At 39.1% G+C, this 19154-nt stretch overlaps 1 protein-coding gene across 2 annotated transcripts; it reads right to left on the bottom strand.

Moving 5' to 3' along the window:
- Nucleotides 1-2545: 2545 nt before the first annotated feature.
- CCT2 (chaperonin containing TCP1 subunit 2) lies at nucleotides 2546-17056 on the bottom strand. 2 transcript variants are annotated; one of them, XM_042469831.1, is made up of 16 exons: nucleotides 16936-17056; nucleotides 15091-15165; nucleotides 14894-14959; nucleotides 14696-14807; nucleotides 14256-14332; nucleotides 13151-13263; nucleotides 11156-11358; nucleotides 9848-9948; nucleotides 9633-9760; nucleotides 8691-8794; nucleotides 7350-7469; nucleotides 5386-5514; nucleotides 5204-5307; nucleotides 3972-4071; nucleotides 3071-3212; nucleotides 2546-2807 (listed from the first exon to the last, which is right to left on the bottom strand). In XM_042469831.1, the coding sequence occupies exons 1-16, from the start codon at nucleotides 16936-16938 to the stop codon at nucleotides 2777-2779; spliced, it is 1608 nt and encodes a 535-aa protein (XP_042325765.1). In that variant the 5' UTR covers nucleotides 16939-17056; the 3' UTR covers nucleotides 2546-2776. The 2 variants fall into 2 exon arrangements, with proteins under 2 accessions (XP_042325765.1, XP_042325764.1); XM_042469830.1 differs by lacking the exon at nucleotides 16936-17056 and adding an exon at nucleotides 16754-16839.
- Between the last annotated feature and the right edge of the window lie 2098 nt (nucleotides 17057-19154).

The raw sequence follows: 19154 nt of genomic DNA on the forward strand, positions 1-19154 counted from the left end.
TGGGAGGGTGGTTTTTGCTCTTTTGGGCTACATCTTGCACAAAAGTAGCACATGTGTGATTTCACTAGTATGTATACATGCTGTTTTGTGAGGAATTAAAGCAACTGTAGATAAACTTTAAAGCATACAACAGTCAATTAGCAGGGATAATTTGTTTAGATACTTCTTTAGAGGAGTACTTCTAAAGACTCCAAATGGAAGAGCAAAATAAGGTTGACAGGTGGGGGAAGTCCATAAAGAATGCAGATGAGCTTGAAGGTCCACTGCCATGTTTTCTGTCAAATAAAATCTGAAGCAGCACTAGAAGAGACAGCTAGAACGGCATAGTGGTTTGAGTGTTGGACTAAGGCACTAAGAGCTCAGGGTTCAAAAGCCCACTCGGTCATGATCTTGGGCAATTCACCTTCTCTCAGTCTCAGAAAAAAGTAAAATCAACTCTCTGTCCCACAAATCTTGCCAGGAAAATCCCTTAGGGTTGTGACAAATGACTTGAAGGCATACAAGCACTACACAAGTACAGTCTGCCCTCTGTATCCATCAGTTCTTTATCCATGAATTGAGCCATCCACAGCTTGAAAATATTTTTAAAAATTACAAAAAGCAAACTTTGATTTTACTATTTTACATAAAGGACACCATTTTACTCTGCCATTGTATTTAATGGGACTTGAGCACCCATGGATTTTGGTATCTACAGGGTGGCCTGGAGCCAAATCCCAACAGATATCAAAGGCCCAGTTATTTAAAGAACTTCATTCTTTAATTGTATCTTCTGTAATAACTTTTAATTAAACAACACTTCTATTTGATCCCAAACTTCTAAATGTAAATGATCTTTGAGTTGGGGAAGCCGCAGGCTGATTCTACTATTACTCACAGACAGGTATCAAAGTCTACATGAAAAACGTCCTATGGAAGAAGTTAAATTTAGGTGGAGAATCCTTAACTACACTGTTGGCTCTCCCATCAAACTGTAGTTTCACTAAGTCTTTGGGAAGCTATTCTAGCCAAACTGGTAAAAAAGGGGAAAAAACAGTATAGACACAGTATGTAGAGAGATCTTGTAGCACCTTTGAGACTAACTTAAAGAAGTTGGCAGCATGAGCTTTCGTAGACTTCAGTCTATTTCCTCAGAGGCATTTGGAGGAAGTAGACTAAAATCTATGAAAGCTCATGCTGCCAACTTCTTTCTTTCAATTAGTCTCAAAGGTGCTACAAGATCTCTCTACATACTGATTTCACAGACTAACACAGCTATTATCTTTGAATTCTACCAGTATAGACACAAATATAGATTTGTTGCCACTTAACTCGTCAGCTTATCACCTTTGAACCAAAAGGGTCTTTTTTGTCAGGAGGAATATAAAGCTGTTGGTTGTAATCAGAAGAAATCTTACTAGAAAAGTATCATGTATTTGCAATCAGCTCTATGTGCAAGCTTCAACTGACCTGTTTTCCAGGCAGTACTAGAAGGCACTAGTTCTGCAGCTGAATTTGGTTATCTGTTTGCTTCTAAGCCTAATCCAAGATACTGGTTTTAAGATTTAGTGTTCCACACTCTTTGGCATGCTCCTATTTGAAGACTTCTTCTCCCCCACCTACCCACTTCTTTGGTGCCAAGCCATCGGTTGAGGTCTACAATTCAGATATTGTTTGCAATTTCACTTATATGTTGAGATGGCAACCATGACCTACACATTTTCAATAATGGCTGACATTTTATTTTTGAAATGCTACCTCTGAATGTAGAAAGCCACTTTATACCAAGATAAATAATACATCCAGTTTAGTAAGCTACATTCTCCTGGATAGAAGCTCTGACAGTTTGCAGCCAAAAATCTTCCCCAGCCACATCTGGCAGGGACTGAGCCCAGAATCCTATCTATGCTCCTATTGCAAAGCTATTCTTGCACTACCAAACACTTTACATTTGTAGCTAATTTGATACTGTGTAAGTGTATACATACACACGTAACAGTTTTTATGGTTTCATATTTTTTTATTGTGAAACACTTTTGTCGTCATGCCCTTGAAAAAGCATTATAATATGTAGCTGCTATTCAACCTCACAAGGACACCTGTTATTAAGTGTTTGGTTATTTTATTTATCTCTACTTTAAGCATTTACTGATGGATTGAATACTAGTTTCTCATGTTTGATTTGTGTGGCTTTATTCTCTTACACTGCTCCTCTCAATGTAAACAGAATAGGACAGTCAGTATGTGATGACAAACAAGTACAGTAGCTGATGTTGCTTTGACCCTTAGTAGTTTTGCTCAAGTAGACAGAGCTGAAATATGTGCAAAGAGGCAGCTTAGGGGCTGCTAAGGTATAATCTTGAAAATAGTTAAAACATGTAGTGGTTTGCATGACAGTAATGCAAATGTTAATTTTTTTTAATGGCAGCATTGAACTCTGTTCATGTCACCAACAATCACCTATTCACGCTCTTTGGATTCTGTTCTCAATACATTTCAGAGTTAATATTTTGATACATCATTGAGAAAAAGGACACAGTAAAAGACTGTACTGTAGAAGATTATATATCTTCGAAACGTTTATTACAGAGTATTACACAAAAGGAATGGTGGGGAAACACAGATGTTATACAACTGAGAATGAATTGGTCTTTGAAAAACCATGTAAGTTAAACTAAAAGACAAATCACATGCCAGTGCTAGATATGGTACCCCTTTACTCTGTAATTTGTTAGAAGCACACTTCAAAGTATTTTGCAAACTTCTGGTCCATGTGTTCTTACTGGTGACAGAATACTCAGCATGGATAACGATCTGGTACTCGTTTCCTGGAAGAAGAGACGGAATTAAATTCAAGCAGATGACAGAGAAAAGTACATTAACTCATATGTTATTATTACAATTTTAGACTTAATCTATAAGTGTTTGTATGTAATCAGCTAGTGACATCTAATATAGAACCAAAAAGTGATTTTATAAACATTTAAACTATTAACCTATGACATTTTAAAGTATTGAACCAAAAAGTGGTAAAAGATTTTATGTCTGACTGAAGAATTCTCTTCTAGGAAGTAGGAAATTACTGTTTTACCTTGGGGCTGCTTTAATAATGTCATCAACACGGAGAATAACTTCTGCGGCTTCAGCAGCACTAAGCAAAACTTGCCGTTTCACTTGAAAGCTTTCAACTACTCCCAGACTTGCCATGTCTGCAATGGCACCCTCTCTCATATCTTGAGGAAATTAAATTAAAAGAAAGAAAGAAAGAAAGAAAGTTTAATGAGGTTAAAAATATACTGGCATCAATCTCACTTTCAGAGTTGTTTTGTGATCTTTGACTGGTATCTATAAATTGAGGCTTATTATTAAACCTGCACATATAATACAAGAAACTTTAGCATAAAATAGCTCAAACACTCATCCTCACTTTTCCATCTTACTTGCTTTTTATAATGCACTCACTCTTTTTTGTATTTAGTGATATTCCAAACATAAACTGGTGTACTGCTGAACTATGTATGATTTATCTTTAATTCTACAATTTAACTTTAATTTCAAAGCTGTTGCTGATCAACATAACAAGTAATAGAAGCAGATGTGAACATAGCTAGTGTTTATTAAGGGAGGGATCAGCACATTTCAGGCTTGTGCCACATACATTCAAAATCAAGGAACAGGCAGCTTCAGAGTAGATATTAAACCCAAGAATTGGATTACAGCATCAAAACTAGGCTCACAGTCCTTTCACACAAAACTCTATTCTTATTTTCACCATCCTAGAAGCCGTTCTCCTTTCAAGAGCTTAATTTTTAGGAGTGGATATCTTTTTTTTAAATTGCTACTTTTACACTAGAAATAGAAAATCATCGTCCATCTACTCCAAGTCACCCAGAAATCTATAATCAGATCTTGATCTGTCGTTTGGGCACTTCTACACCTAGCCATAGCAATTCAAACAACAGAACGAATAAACAAAATACAAAAATCCTCACCAAGTCCATATGTAGTTTTCCCTTCAATGTGAGCAGCTCGAAGTTGAGAAACTAGATCTGCACTGTCATATCCTGCATTATCAGCTATGATAGTTGGAAGCTAATAAAATAAAACAGCTTGTTAGAACACACTGAAAGGGCAAACATCACATTTTTAACCAATAATTAAAAATTCCACATATATTATATAGCAAAACAACACATCTGAACACTTTTTGTTACCATTTTTAAAAAAACTATTTTGAATCAGACTTACTCCACTTCTTACAACTTCAAATGTGTTCCATAAGATATTTTCTCTTAATATATATGTTCAAAAACCTTTATAGAAAACACACTGATAAAAAGATTCCTAAATGGTATCATCTATACATAACAGATCCAATGATATGAATGCTTTTCTGGTCTGAAATCTGAAAATCAGTGGCAACCAATTCCCTTTACGCAGTTCTGCTGTGCACACTTAACCACTGAAATTCTTCTTAATATACTAATTTTTGCAATATAATGACTCCTGGAACAAGTATGCATATTCCCAGCAGATGTATAATAAGTGCATAAGCTGATATTTTTATTGCCAAATATATTCTTCCTTAAATTTATTACATTTCTATGAACAACTGTGTAATTCATTAAAAGCAAAATATATAGGCTTCACACACACACACACACACACACACACACAATTTACTGATTAGGAAATATTGACAACAGTTCCATTACATTCTCACTCACTCACTCCCCCCCCCCCCACAATAAAATATTACTTTCTGGTATCTACTGGTACTTTCCTCAGTATCTCAAAAAGTACCCTATTGTGGTTGAGATAATATACAAACATAATTCCATCAATTAGTAAAAGGCAGATGACCAATCAAAATTAACTAATCAGCTGATAGTTTTTTTTTCTTGAAAAAGAGAAACATTAAGAATAAAAGGCAGAAAAATTCAGATACATGTTACACAGTTTGTAATTTGTACTATATTTTAGATTTTAAAGAATGAAATATAAAGGGTTAGTCAAGCTAAAGTGAACATGGAGAAGAGTCTGCAGAAAGATGGATGAATTATTAAACTAAACTCAGTCTTGAAAACTTACAGTCGGAGTTTTGCAAATAACAATAGGCACAGGAAATAAACAAGCATATCAGTGATGCATCCAGTTCCTTCTCTATTACTGTTTTAATTTTGTTCTATTTCTATTCAATATAATTACATGACTACTAGCTTACCGTACTCAAGGCCTTAGCAAAAGATTCAATTGCTAATGATTCTTTGCCTGGTGTTCTTTTTGCAAGCTCCATCACAGCATTAGCCATTAGCATCTCTGAACAACCTTTAAGGTAGAAAACGAAATATTAATGATAATCTCTGCAGTGCTGAAGGAAGTTAACTAACAAAACTGAATACTCACCTCCTCCATAAACAGTCCTAGTATCTTTTACAGTCTGGGCTAGAACACACAGTGCATCATGCAGTGATCTTTCAGCCTCATCAATGATCTGCTGTGTCGCACCACGCAGAACTATGGTGCAAGCTTCACCTAGCAAATAAAAAAGGGGGGAAAGAATATTAAAAATACTTCTAATGAGATCAACAATCACTCAACAGAATTCCCAAATCACCTATTAATAGATCCATGTGAATCCCTGATGCATGCTTAGTGCTTATACTCCAGTGAGCTTTCATGCTGTGTTAAGAATGTCTGAAGTCCTATAAATACAATACCTACCTAGATATCACTACACAGATATCCCACATCCCATACTATTTAGCCCAGGAGGAAGGCTACAATTCCTAGCCACTCTTCTGGGGACTTGATAACCTATTTGTTCCAGGCAGGCTTTTCTGTCCTTGCACACTTCATGGCAGACTGTTCTTTTAATAAGTGAAAGTAATTCTAAGATGGATCTGGGATCACAAAGCACAAGGCACCTGTTACCTTGCTGTCTGTTTAGCTCCTTTTCAAGGCATATAAACCTTCTGCTTTGAACCATTTCTCCTTTCCTTCATTCTTCAGAAACACCTGCTCCCAAAAGCTGCTCGCTAAAGGCTAGTGTGGTTCCTTCATTGGTGAAAAGTGGTGGGATCCCTTTCCCACATTCTTATAAATTTATTTTATCAAGGAAACTGGATGAAGGGGGCAAGGAGTTTGATGAGCTCAATCCCAACAACCCAATTCTCTGCTTGTAATGAATGCTTGAATTTAATAGGTTCGGTGAGTGGGATGGATGCTGTTACAGTACATACAAAGCAGTCAGTTGGGACACAGGGTAAAAGAGATGAGGAACAAGAGGAGCAATAAGATGTGTTGGACTGTTACTTTGCAGGATAGGCCTGACAGGCAACATGGAAGAGGGAGCACTCACAGGAATGGCTGAGACAGAGAGCAAAAGAATACTTGCTGGTCCATGTAGTATCTGGCTCTTTGCATATACAGTACTCCTACTAACTGGCTCAGGCAAGCCTAGGTGTGCCCTTTCTTCCTTTCCTATTTTGGAAGGATACAGTATACCCAAGCTAATCTGGATTTGAGAAAGAAAGATCAGAAAGCACCCAGAAAACCAAAGTAAGGTAGAGTTATGCTGAAGGAAGTATGTTTAGCCACAGAAAATGTTGCAAGTTAAAAAATTTCAAGTGAAGTTACACATGTACAGAGCATTCTAACCCATGTCCTCAAACATCTTGACACATTCTGCTTTTAAGGTTACCAGCTGGAACACCAGTGTGAACCACAAAGAGTAAGTGTGACATGAATACATTGGAATAGTACTTGCTCATTACTGGTAAATTTAAGTTTCTGTCACAGACTTTTTTATTGCTCAATTGTTGCCGCTGTTTAGTTTTAGAAGAAATCTATACACTAGGAAATATGAGGGGTATAAATTCAATCTACTCATCCATCTATTTATCTTTGGTTTAATTGCCTGTTTGCTGGTAGACTCTGGCTGGGCTTGTATGCCTGACTCTGCCAGATTGTCATACAAAATACTGTCTTCAATCTACTGCAGACTCCAGATTGAATCCTTCATGTATGAAAACTGTACTACCAGGTTAGTGCTCCTCCTTCAGGCTCAGTGCTCCATGACTGCAGCAGGAACGCTCTCTCTTTAGGCTTTAATGTAACTGTTTTTTGCCATGAATACACAGGTAAGAGGGGTGTTCCTCTTACCTTTCTGGTGCTGTTAAGCACCTCCTATTTCCCAACCCTATTGCCACTTATATCAGTGCATGCAAACCATTCCTGTTACCTATTCTGATTCTCTCTCTATGACTGCGTTTGAATTTTTCCTCTGTGGGTGTGTGCTTGCTGTCTCAAAGTCAGTATGCATTTGGAATATACAACTAATCTGAACAACAGTCATTAACAGAACCTACCCATAGCAACTCCAGAGAAATGAATAAGTTTATCTTCACCAATCATTACTTCCTCAATCAGCTTGCAGCTTCCCAGCTTTACTAATTCTGGATGATCAAAAGTTGAAGCAATTTCACCACCTGAGAATACAAATTAATGATAATCGGTATGATTAGCATGAAATAGTTTTAGTAAGTAATTTCTAAGTAGGCATATACAGCAGAACTGCAACAGATATGGTTCTGAAGTGATATAAAAGCAGAAGTGTTGGTGTTATTTGCTTTGTAGCTGTCATGGTTTCAAACACAAGTTTTAAAATACTACTTTTATATGACTATGTTACCATTCACTTTCAGCATGGATAATATTCTGTGCATCTGATGTTTCATTGTGGGCCTTTATATGTCTTTATGCCAACTTCCACAACAATTTTCTATAAACCCCACAAACAAATAGCAACACATTTGGAATTTGTATTCCTAAGAAAAATAACTGAAACCTAATTTTTTTTTGGAGGGGGGGGAGAGGAGTACAGATTCCCTATAATTCAGAACAATAAAGTGTTTTTTGTAAGTAGACGACATGGCACCATGCACAAAGAGGAAAGTGGATATTTTGAGGCCAAAATCTTATTGGCGCGCATAACTATGCCAGCACAAGCAGTGGTAAGCAGAATTAAAAAGATACCTAAGTGGTCAGGGCAGGCAGATATATACTTCTGTCACCATCCAGAGATGAACCTGCTGCATCCTGAGCAGCAAAGGCAATCTCCTAAAGATTCCTTTAGCTTCAAGGACCCAACTCAGAAGACAATCTTTTAAAGAAACAGGTTGCTCAGGAGTATCAAACTTCCTTTCTGGGTAGAAGTTTCTGTCTTCCTACTACTGCGCAACTAGGAAAACTATGTCAGTATAATGGACAGTGTAATGGTGGACTGCAGCAACAGGATTACAACCTGATCTCTCTCCTCTCCAGTCCTCATGTGACAAACCCCTAATCCAGAAGATCCCTCATCTTCAAAAATACAATTCTAGATAGATGCACATGAGTGCAACAGAAAAACAAGAAAGCATACTACGTGAAAACTCTACCTACAGTAGTTATCTAACTTCAAGCTGATGTCTTTCAACAACCAGAACATCTACTGTAGGGAATTCAATAAAGGGCCATCCAATATCAAGTAAGCCATTTTGAGTCTGTTTTCTTCTTACACTTCTGAATATGTGACATATTCATGTACTACCTTTATCAAAATACATTACACTTTTTCCATCCTAGTTCTTCAACCTGAAAGGAGAAGGATTGCAAATGCAAGGCTGAAATTTAACATCAATTCTAAAATAAGTTACTCTTCACCATACCTGTAACGAGAGCCAGACGTTCAACTCCAGCAAAATCTGCATGTTCGATTGCCATAACACCAGCGGCAGCAAACATTTGTTCTGGGTAATTGTAGATAAGTTGCCTGTAATTAAAATGTGTTCATAATAATGAGGCAGAAGACCAGAACATCTGAAAACGCCAACTCTGCTTGTTACTCAAAACTTTGGGGCACTTCCCAAACTTTGAGCCAAGCTTACCCTTGAAATGCCAGTGTTTTTTGTTTTTTTTTAAAAAAGCTCTGATGGATCAGACCAGGGACCCATCTAGTGCAGGAAAGACAACCTGTGACCCTCCAGATGTTTTCGTCTACAACTTCCCTAAGCCTCAGTCAGCCTAGCAGATGATGAGCAATTCAAGAAGCAGTCTAAAAAGCTAAAGGTCTCCAGGCTGCCAACTGATGGGTTCCCTGGTTTACCCTATCACCCTGTTTCCACAGAGGCAAGATACATGCCTCTGAAAAGTCCACAAGAAGGCCATACGATTAATAGCCCTCTCCCAATCCCCAGCTGTTCAGGTTCAGACATGTAATGATGCTACTACTGTGACATCCAGAATTTATCAATATAATCATTCTCTAGTACAGGACTGGAGAGTGAATATTTCCAGCAGCAACCAGTAAGAACGTGCAGAATGCAACTTACATTAATCCAATAAAATTCAACCAGAAAAATTTGTGAGAAAATTGAACATTCCACAAGTTACAAAAGTAAATTACAAGAACCACTGTCATGCAGAAAAACTTTCTTAAATATTAGGAAAACATCTAAAAATATTACTGATGCAGAAGAGATAGGGCTCCCTAGTCATAATCTGGCAATACAGGTACAAGCATGATTATAAAATTATGCATTAGCAAAGTTATTTGCAGACACTTTTAAGAATAAACAACAAATACAAACATTCTACAGCAGAACACATACCTGTTGATAAAACAATTTATTCCATGCTTGAGAATATGCTCAACCTTTTCCTTCATTTTTTCCTTCTCTGCTTGTTCTATTTCTGCCACCTTTGCTGTAGAATCCACTCTTACACGGGAGCCAAATATCTAAATCAAATTATAAAAATGGGACTATTAATTTTACAAGCTCAACTTTGATTACACTTACACTGTTCTTAAGGAAAACCCTCTTACCTTAATTTTATCAGTATCCATGCCAGTATTTGCAATAAGTATCTTTGCATTTTCAATTCTTTTTGGCTGGTTGACTCCAATTTTTTTATCTAACAGAAAACCTGAAAGAAAACAATCCAACTTGCTTACACAATACAGGTAGAGAGATTCACCTAATAATTATACTACTCCCTCCCTCAATTTTGCTGTTATTCAGATGATGTGCATTAATCAAAATGGTAAAAAGTAAAATAGTAAAAAATGTCCTACAAGGAGAAATTTAAGGAGCTGAGTATGTTTAGCCTGGAGAATAGAAGGTTAACAGGTTAAATGATAGCCCTTTTTAAATAGCTGAAGGGATGTCATACTAAGATAGAGCAAGTTTGCTTTCTGCTTCTCCAGAGAATAGGTCCTGGGGCAATGAATTCAAACTACTGTACATGAAAAGAAACACACTCCCTCAGAGAGTGGTGAAGTCTATTTCTTTGGAAGTCTTTAAACAGAGGCTGGACAGCCCTCTGTTGGGGGTGCTTTGACTGTGAGTTCCTGCATAGCAGGGGCTTGCACTTCATGGCCCTTGAAATCTCTTCCAACTCTATGATTCTATGAATATACAGTCATCATGTTTTGTTCATATATAGCCATCATGTTCTGACCTTATTATTCATAACAAATATCTCTTAACAAATGAGAAACTAAAAGATGTATGATTTAAATACTAATGATGGTCTTGAATTAAAAAGCTGTGAGTCTCTGAAGAGAACAGGAATCCTTCAGGGAGATTACTGGCAGACAAAAATGGCAAGAACAGGAACAGTATTTCCATCAATGTCCAGACACACTGTACAAAACAAAGGAAGCAGGGTAAAAAGTCCCCTCTAGCTCACAGGAATAGATGAAAACGCACGAGGATGAAACACAAACTCAATACAGCTATGCATATAGCAATTTTTTTTTCTATCATATGAATCATTAATCTGCACATGGCAAACCAGACTGAGGTAACAGGTTCCTTTTCCCAATGGGACTCATGGTGTCTTACAACATACAGCACGCACCCACATTATAGGTGAGTGCGCCATACCAACAGAGATAATTTCAAGCAACATTTTTCTGAATTCAAATGTTAAGATAATTTTTTTACTTCATCAAGCCTAAGACAAACAAGTAAATATTATCACTTGCTTATTTTCAATAATGAATGGATTTACATTTTTTTTTCCAGTGAAAAGTTTATCTTTATACTAAGCATGTCAAAATTCATGCAGGTCCATCTTACTCAGACATACAGGCCACTGAAGTAACAGTCAGTAAATAAAAAGGGGATACCTTCGTCTAAGTAAGAGTCTATTAGACTTCCTCCAAGCTTCTTAATCACGTGAATAGCTTCCAGATTACCAGAGCCCTTCAACCTAAGGACAGCATCCACTGCAAGTTTTGCAAAGTGAGCTTTGTGATGAGTAAGCAGTTTTGAAGAGAGGGTTGTTTCTGAAATATTCATCAAATCTTTATGGAACTGTTCTTCATTTCCACTGGAAAATAGGAAAGGTGAACTTAAGAAAAGTTCTGAGACTCCAATAAAAATACTGATCCAAAAACCGCGGACATCTGACTTTCCACTTTTTAACAGCAGCTACTTATGCCAACCCCACAGCCCCCTCATGAGACACAGGAGAACCTGAGCATCTCCACTGTCAGGAAAAAAAAAAACAATAAGAAATCCTAGTAAGCATGAAATCCCAGTAAGCTCGAAGATGCTTAGTATATATACTCTAGAAATTTTAGTTAAAAAATTGACCCAGAAAACTTAAGTCGACTTACCCACGGGTCAATGTAAGTACTGTACTTTAATTCTTATTAAAAATAGGGCTATTCCCTAGTGAAAGGCAAGAGTGTAATCTGTCCTGGAAGCACTGATCCTCCTCTATTCTCTCATCTATCCTGCCTTTAATATGAGCACAAACAGCTATGCCTGCTGGAATTTTGCACCTTCTTTGGCATTGTTTTCCTTGCTTCATCCTTTAGATCCTATGTGACATACCCATAAGTTTTACCCTCAACTTATCCATGAGTCATATCAAAATCCATAATATTGGCCCTCAAACACACCCTTGACTTATATATGAGATCAACTTATAGTCGAGTATATACGGTACTTGTGTACATAATAACCTTTACATTTTAGATACAGTGGTACCCCGGGATACGAATTGATCGCGTTATGAAATTTCCGGGATACGAAAAAGTTAGATTGGAAAAAACTGTTCCGGGTTACGATGTTTTTTTCGGGTTACGAAATTTATTTCGGCGTGAAATTCAAATGCGAAGCGCGGCTAGCGGCTTTCCAGCCGCTAGCCGCGCTTCGCAAAAGCCTTTTCGGGTTGCGAAATGTATCGGGTTACGAACGCCGCGGCGGAACGAATTAATTTCGTAACCCGAGGTACCACTGTACTGGCATTCATAGCCTCATATATTATTAAGATGTCTGGCACTGTACTTCCTTGCTGAAGCAATTAAAATTACACACTGAGTTACAATTGTTAAATGTGGAACCTTCTACTATATCAAATTAATAAGTAACTAGCCTCATAAAAGATTGTGTTTTTCTGGAATAGTTGGCCCTCTGTATCCACATATAATGCATCCATGGCTTGAATATATTCCCCCCAAAAAACACCAAAAAGCAAACCCTGATTTTGCCAATTTATATAAGGGACACCATTTTACTATTGCCATTGTATATAATAGGACTAGAGCACCAAAAGATTTTGGTATCCATGAATGGTCCCAAAACCAAAACCAAGTGGATATCAAGGGCCCACTTTATACATCCTTCCTTTTCTTCTACCGTATTTAGCAGAATGAGGCAATTTAGAACAATCTATAGTCCTGAATACTATTCTATATAAAAAAAAATCCTGCACATTATAAACAAAAATATCCGGCATAAAGGATTTTTTCTTGGATGGCCAGTGTAGACTTCTTAATGATCAGGAGTTGTAAAAACAGGTATCTAGATACTCAGAAGACGACCTTTTATACCACCACTTATTCACTGTCTTCATCAATTAAAAAAGCTTTCAAGAAAAATTTTTTATCTCCACACAGATTACACAATTCTGAATTTTAGCCATTAGATTTTAAGATGCATGACAGCAGAACAACAGGAAGATGCTAGTTTCAATCAACATGAAAACATTATTTTACAACTTAAAGTATTATTCATTTGTTAAATACCAATTGTTCTTCCCTCCTAGAGCTGCAAAAATCCATCCTTACACTGTACTTGATGAAGACAAATGCAAACCTGCGGTGTGAACTAACCTATGATCCACAGCAGATTTCACCAAGGCTTGTCTTGCTACTTTTGTGGCTTCTCTCCACCCTGAAATAATGGTTTGCGGATGGATCTTTCTGGCAATCAATAGTTCCGCTTCCTATTAATAAAGTACAGTTTACTTTAGCGCAAGTCACAAATATTATCTCCAATAAGCACATGCAACTATTGTTTAGTTTTGTGATGATACATTCTTGTTTCAATGCTTTAGGAATCCTTCCTTCCATGTTTGGCATTCAATCTTGCCCTCAAACAATTATCAGAAGCACTGAGTGACAAAATCTACTCATGTTACTTTGTCCAACACAAAGAAACATACTGTACTTTGGATATAACTCACATTAGTATGCATTTTTCACTACAATATTATGTTCTCTTCAAATTTAGTGCCACTATTTTTACAGACTTTTGACATCATGCTATGAAGGGCCTAATCATAAATTGGAAGAATGGATTTATTTTCCAATTAAAAAATTTCAACAGCTCAAGAATTCAGTAACTCACTATTTACAAACAATATGTAATCACAACTGTGGCAGTATTACCACAATCACAGAGTTGCAAGGTCTCATGGGCTATCAAGTTCAACCTGCTTCTCTGTGCAAGATCTCCAGTGAAAGCATCCCAAGCAGGTAGCTTTCCAACCTCTTTTTGAAGAGATCCAGAAGAGATCCCACCACCTCTCTAGGCAATTGGTACCACTGTTCTATCATGATTGCCCTACCAAACGTTCCTGACTAGGTAGCCATCAAATCAGGTGAAAGAGGTCTGTTCAGCTGGTGACTGGGGTTCAAGGAAGAAAATGCTTCCACCTCCCTCTCAGCAGCCAGTGAAGCTGCAATGAAGACTTCACAGAGCCACAGACCAGCAAGAGGAGTGTGAAAATGTCATCCTCCAGCACGGCAATCACCAGCTGAAAGACTGCTTTTGCCTGACGATTGGGGTGGGTGGGTTTCAGGCTGGGAGTTATAGAATTCCGACCATTAATTATAAAAGCTACACAATAAAATTTTATCTCTATCAACTTAGTATTTCCATATATAGACATAAAATATGCACTTAAAGATATGACATAATAAATCATTTCATTACCCTTAGCAATTCAGCTGCCAAAACTGTTACTGAAGTTGTTCCATCACCAACTTCATCATCCTGAACCTTGGACATATCTGTAGGGGGAAAAATGCTATCATATCAGCTTTATTACTGAAATTCCATGTAGCATTCCACACTTGCTAAATACATAAGAAAATAGTTCCCTACAACTTTGCTGTCTGGTACTAAGCAGGTCACACACAACCTCCTCTTCCCTGCATGACTAGTAAAAGCAGAAACAATGTTGATTTGCTCATCCAGATTTTCCTGGCATATAATTTCGGTTGCTTTAAGGCAGACAACCAGCACAGCACAGTTCGTAATGTCAGGCTGGATTCTCTACATGAACAAGTGTATCTTCCACTGGAAGCAAACATTCTACAGTTCTATACATCACTTGCTATAACAGCTTATCCTATATGTTCAATCAAACATACCAACTAAAATCTTGGCTGCAGGATTGTCAACTCCAATAGCTTTTAAAATTGTTGCTCCATCATTGGTCACTGTCACAGTGCCTTCTCTTCCAGTACTCAGAAGTATCTTGTCCTGCAAATCCACATTTAGCAGTATTATATATTTGACTTGATCACACTGACAAAGACTACATATTTCCAAATTTACTCATATCTTACCATGCCTTTAGGCCCCAGAGTGCTTTTGACTAGGTCTCCAATGGCAATGGCCCCAACAAAAGATGACTGAAATAGCATGGGAAAAAATTATTTATATCACGTCACTGCAAGATAATTCAAACTGTTCCTTTATAATGAATCAGACACTGAGGCCAAATGAAGTTCCAGACTTGAAAAGCAAATAATATTAAACCTACCAAACGGGCTGTTTCTGCTCTCTCCTCATCAGCACCAGCCTTGAATATGTTCACAGGAGCTAGCGACATGGACGCCTATAAATGAGACATTTAACATATAGCAGACATGTTTTCATGGTGTGGTACAAAACAACAGCTATGGTCCCAACCCAACATCATCACGCTACCAAACATCTGCTAACACAACAGCACTTTCTTCCTGTCTTCTTTCCCTTTCAGTCCTCCACAGTGTCTAAAAACACCAGATCTGAAGGGTTTCTTATCCTTCCAGAATACTTCTTAGGATGATGGAGCTCTCCAGAGAGAAGCAGTTCCTTGAATGGAATTGCCTTTCTAGCCATGCCCTCTGCTGCATTTTGCAGCACTGTTACTAGATAAATGGTATCTGTAGCATCCAGCGTCTTCATTTCATTATGTTACTTGCTATAACAGTTATATATTTTAAGTGTCTCAGGAGGAATTTTGAAGAGGAAAGTTGCAGTAAGAATGGGATTAAGAATGGCTTAATTCTTGGGTCTGCACACAGGCTTCTATGTAGCAGGTAAAGTGGATCTTGCTTCTCCAAGGCAGCCACTTCCATATCTGGGAATTGTGCCTCAGCTAATGAAAAAGAGAGCGTAAGCCTTTCAGCCACGTTCGATAGCAGACAAGGAGAGGACAAAAGAACGGATGGAGCAGGGTGTGCTTAACACACAAAGTCTCATGGAAGCACAGTTTAAGTAAAGATTTAATTAAGTGGGAGGCTAACGAGGCTGAATTTAAGTCTCAGGACGAATTGGTTACAGAGGGATAAAATTGTATAGCTATAAACAAATATGTTTATAGTGTTACGGTTGACAAGAAATATTTGGGACTTCATAGGGGAAAAACTAAGCTCTAAAATACACTGCAAGAATAATCCACTTTGAGGATCACTTTAACTTCCCCGGCTCAATGCTAGGGAATTCTGGGAAGTGTAGTTCTGTAAGACATTTAGCCTTCCCTTGTGCCACAATATGCTACAGTTCCCAGGATTCCCTAGCACTGAGCAAGGACAGTTAAAGGGACAGTCTCAAACTGGATTATTTCTGCAGCGTGTTTTGGACCTGTATTTTAATGTCCCTTGTGTACAGATGATGAGCGTCTGACTGGGGAAAGGTATAATCTGTTACTGAAAACAGAACTGGAGCATGAACTGGTGGAAGGCCCTATGGTTCAAAGGGCCCTAAACCTGCCGGAGGGGTGACATTTTATTTGTATCTCTTCGGTATGTCTATCCTACGCTGTCCATGAAAAAGAGCCCAAGGCAGATTGTCCTGGAAGGGAGGCATAGCTCCAGGCTATGAAAGGAAAACACAAAGGGATGAAAAAGAGATGGAGGAGGAAGGGGGGCCCTGACACCATCCTAGGCTCCCTTGCTATGGACGCCAGAGAGAGAGAGAGACAGGATGCATCCACACTGCAGAAATAACCCAGTTTGAGACCGCTTTAACTGCCTTGGCTGAGTGCTAGGGAATCCTGGGAAGTGTAGTTTGCTGTGGCACCAGAGAAGGCTCAATGTCCCACAAAGGAGCCACAGTTCCCAGCATTCCCTAGCAGCATTATGGAGCCAGGGCAGTGAAAGCGGTCTCAAAGTGGGATCGTCTCTGCTGGGCGGAGGGGAAAGGAAGGCAGGGAGGGCCACCTTCCGGGCGGGACGCGGGAGGAACTGCCCCGCGGGGCCGTTCATTGTGGCGGCCTTCCTCCCAAAGCCCTTCTGGAAGCTTCGCCCTCCTCGACAAAATGGCGGCCTACAGCCCCCTCCCGAAGGAAGGAAGGGACCGACGACCCCCTCCCCCGCGCACGAGGCCCCCCTCCCCCGCTCACCATGGCAACCAGGAGCTCAAGGCCGACTCGTTCCCAGCCTCCGCGTGCTCAGGGACACCGCCTCGCGCCCCGCTCGACGAACAACGGAAATGCCGGAAGTGACGTCACCGCGGCTCAAGGGGAGGAAGGGAGCGAGGAATGATGCATGCTGGGAGTTGTAGTTTTCCCCCTCCTTTCCCTCTGTGGCCTCTAAACCAGGAAGGGAACTCAAAAATAGATTAGATTAGATATTCTCTTGCATATATGTTTGTAGAGAGAGATCTTGAAGCACCTTTGAGACTGACTGAAAGGGAGAAGCTGGCAGCAGGAGCTTTCCTAGGCCTCAGCCTGCTTCCTCATGAGGAAGGGAAGAGTTGTTCTCTAAGTCAAGTGGTTCCCAAACTGTGGGCTTCCAAATAAGTTTGGATTTCAACTCCCAGAGGCCCTGACAAGCATAGTCAATGGGCAGGAATTCTGGGTGCTGAAGTGCAAAGCATCTGGAGGACCAAAATTTGGGAGCCACTGGGTAGATGAACGGTTCCCAAACTTTGGTTGCTTTGAACTTCAGTTCCCAGAATTCCAGACCACTGGCCAAGCTGTTTGGGGCTTCTGGGAATTGGAGTGCAAGACTTCTGGAAGGCCAAAGTTTGGGGAACACTGCAGTGATGCTTCCATGGCTTTATTTGGACTTCAGTTCCCAGAAGCCTCACCCATCTTGGCCTGGAATTCTGGGAGTTGAAGTCCAAAAACCTGGAAGGCCACAGTTTGGGGTGTTCCCCTATTTAGGGGTAGCTGTGCAGGCCAAACAGCAAAATACAACATTATCCACAAAGGAGTGAGACATATACTGTTGTTGTGTGCTTTCTTCAAGTCATTTCTGACTTATGGTGACCCTGAGGAGAACCTATCATGGGGTTTTCTTGGCAAGATTTGTTCAGAGTGGGTTTGCCATGGCCATCCTCTCAGGCTGAGAGAGTGTGACTTGCCCAAGGGTCACCCACTGGCTGAGCAGATTTGAACCCTGGTCTCCAGGCTGCTAGTGCTGGCCAGCCAAAATGTGCAATACACGTAATGCAAGTTGATCTATCACATTAACAACCTGTAAACTGCTCTGCTCTGAGAGCTTTTGTGGCTGAAGAGCAGTGTATAAACACTTTAAATAAATTTTAGCAATGATAGGAGAATTCAAGAGGCATATTTTATTTCATTTCATTTCTATGCCGCCTTTCCACCAGAATGGGACCCAAGGCAGCTCACAAGTAAAGATTATCACACTACACTCATACAGTGCTGCTATTCCACTTTCTCAGGCTGCCTCCTGTTGCATTCTGGGGTTTGTAGTTCAGTGAGGCCTAAGAGCTTTGGCTGAGAATTCTAAATGCCTTTCCCTAAAATGCAAATCCCAGAATGCAACAGGTGGCAGCCAAAGCAGTTAAAGTGGAATGTCAGCACTATAAGAGCATGGTGTGTTTAACATGTTACAATAAATTAAAAGGCGATTAAAATCAGGTAGCTAAACAACAGTAGTACAGTGGATCCTCTGTATCCGCTGGGGTTTGATTCCAAAATACCAAAATCCTGGATGCTCAAGTCCCATTACAATGGAACAGCAAAATGGTGCCCTTTATACAAAATGACAAAATCAAGGTTTGCTTTTTGGAATTTATATATATATATATTAAATATTTTCAAGCCGTGAATGCTGGAATCCATGTTTGTTTGTTTGTTTCTGAAACATACAAAAGTTAAATACATAACTAAAACACACACACTGCATAAAACCCTCCGACATGATTATAGATAGCCATGTTAGTCTGGAACATCAGTATGCAAAGAGATGTTGTAGTACCTTTGCGACTCAGTTTCAAACGTACCCCACCGTTGAGATTGTCATTTAGTTTCAAAGGTACCCCAAGAGATCCCTTTATATACTGGAAACACACAATGCAAGTTTTTGAAGCTCCATTGCCTTCTTCATCAAACAAAAGATGTTAAAAAAAGATCATGCAAGAGGAAGAAAGAGTGACAATGTGGGAGTCACAGGCCTGCATTTTCTGTAGATGCTATATTTGCTGTCACTCACCTGGGCCTGTATTAAAGACTCCTCTAAACCAACAGAACTACAGCAGAGACATCATCTATTCAAAATGTAGGCTTGTGTCTCCCGCATTGTCACTCATTCTTCCTCCTGTATGTTTTTTTTTTTTAGACACTTGTTTTGCCAGTGGAACTTTGAAACC

This window comes from Sceloporus undulatus, chromosome 5 (assembly GCF_019175285.1).
Source record: "Sceloporus undulatus isolate JIND9_A2432 ecotype Alabama chromosome 5, SceUnd_v1.1, whole genome shotgun sequence".
Classification (NCBI taxonomy): domain Eukaryota; kingdom Metazoa; phylum Chordata; class Lepidosauria; order Squamata; family Phrynosomatidae; genus Sceloporus; species Sceloporus undulatus.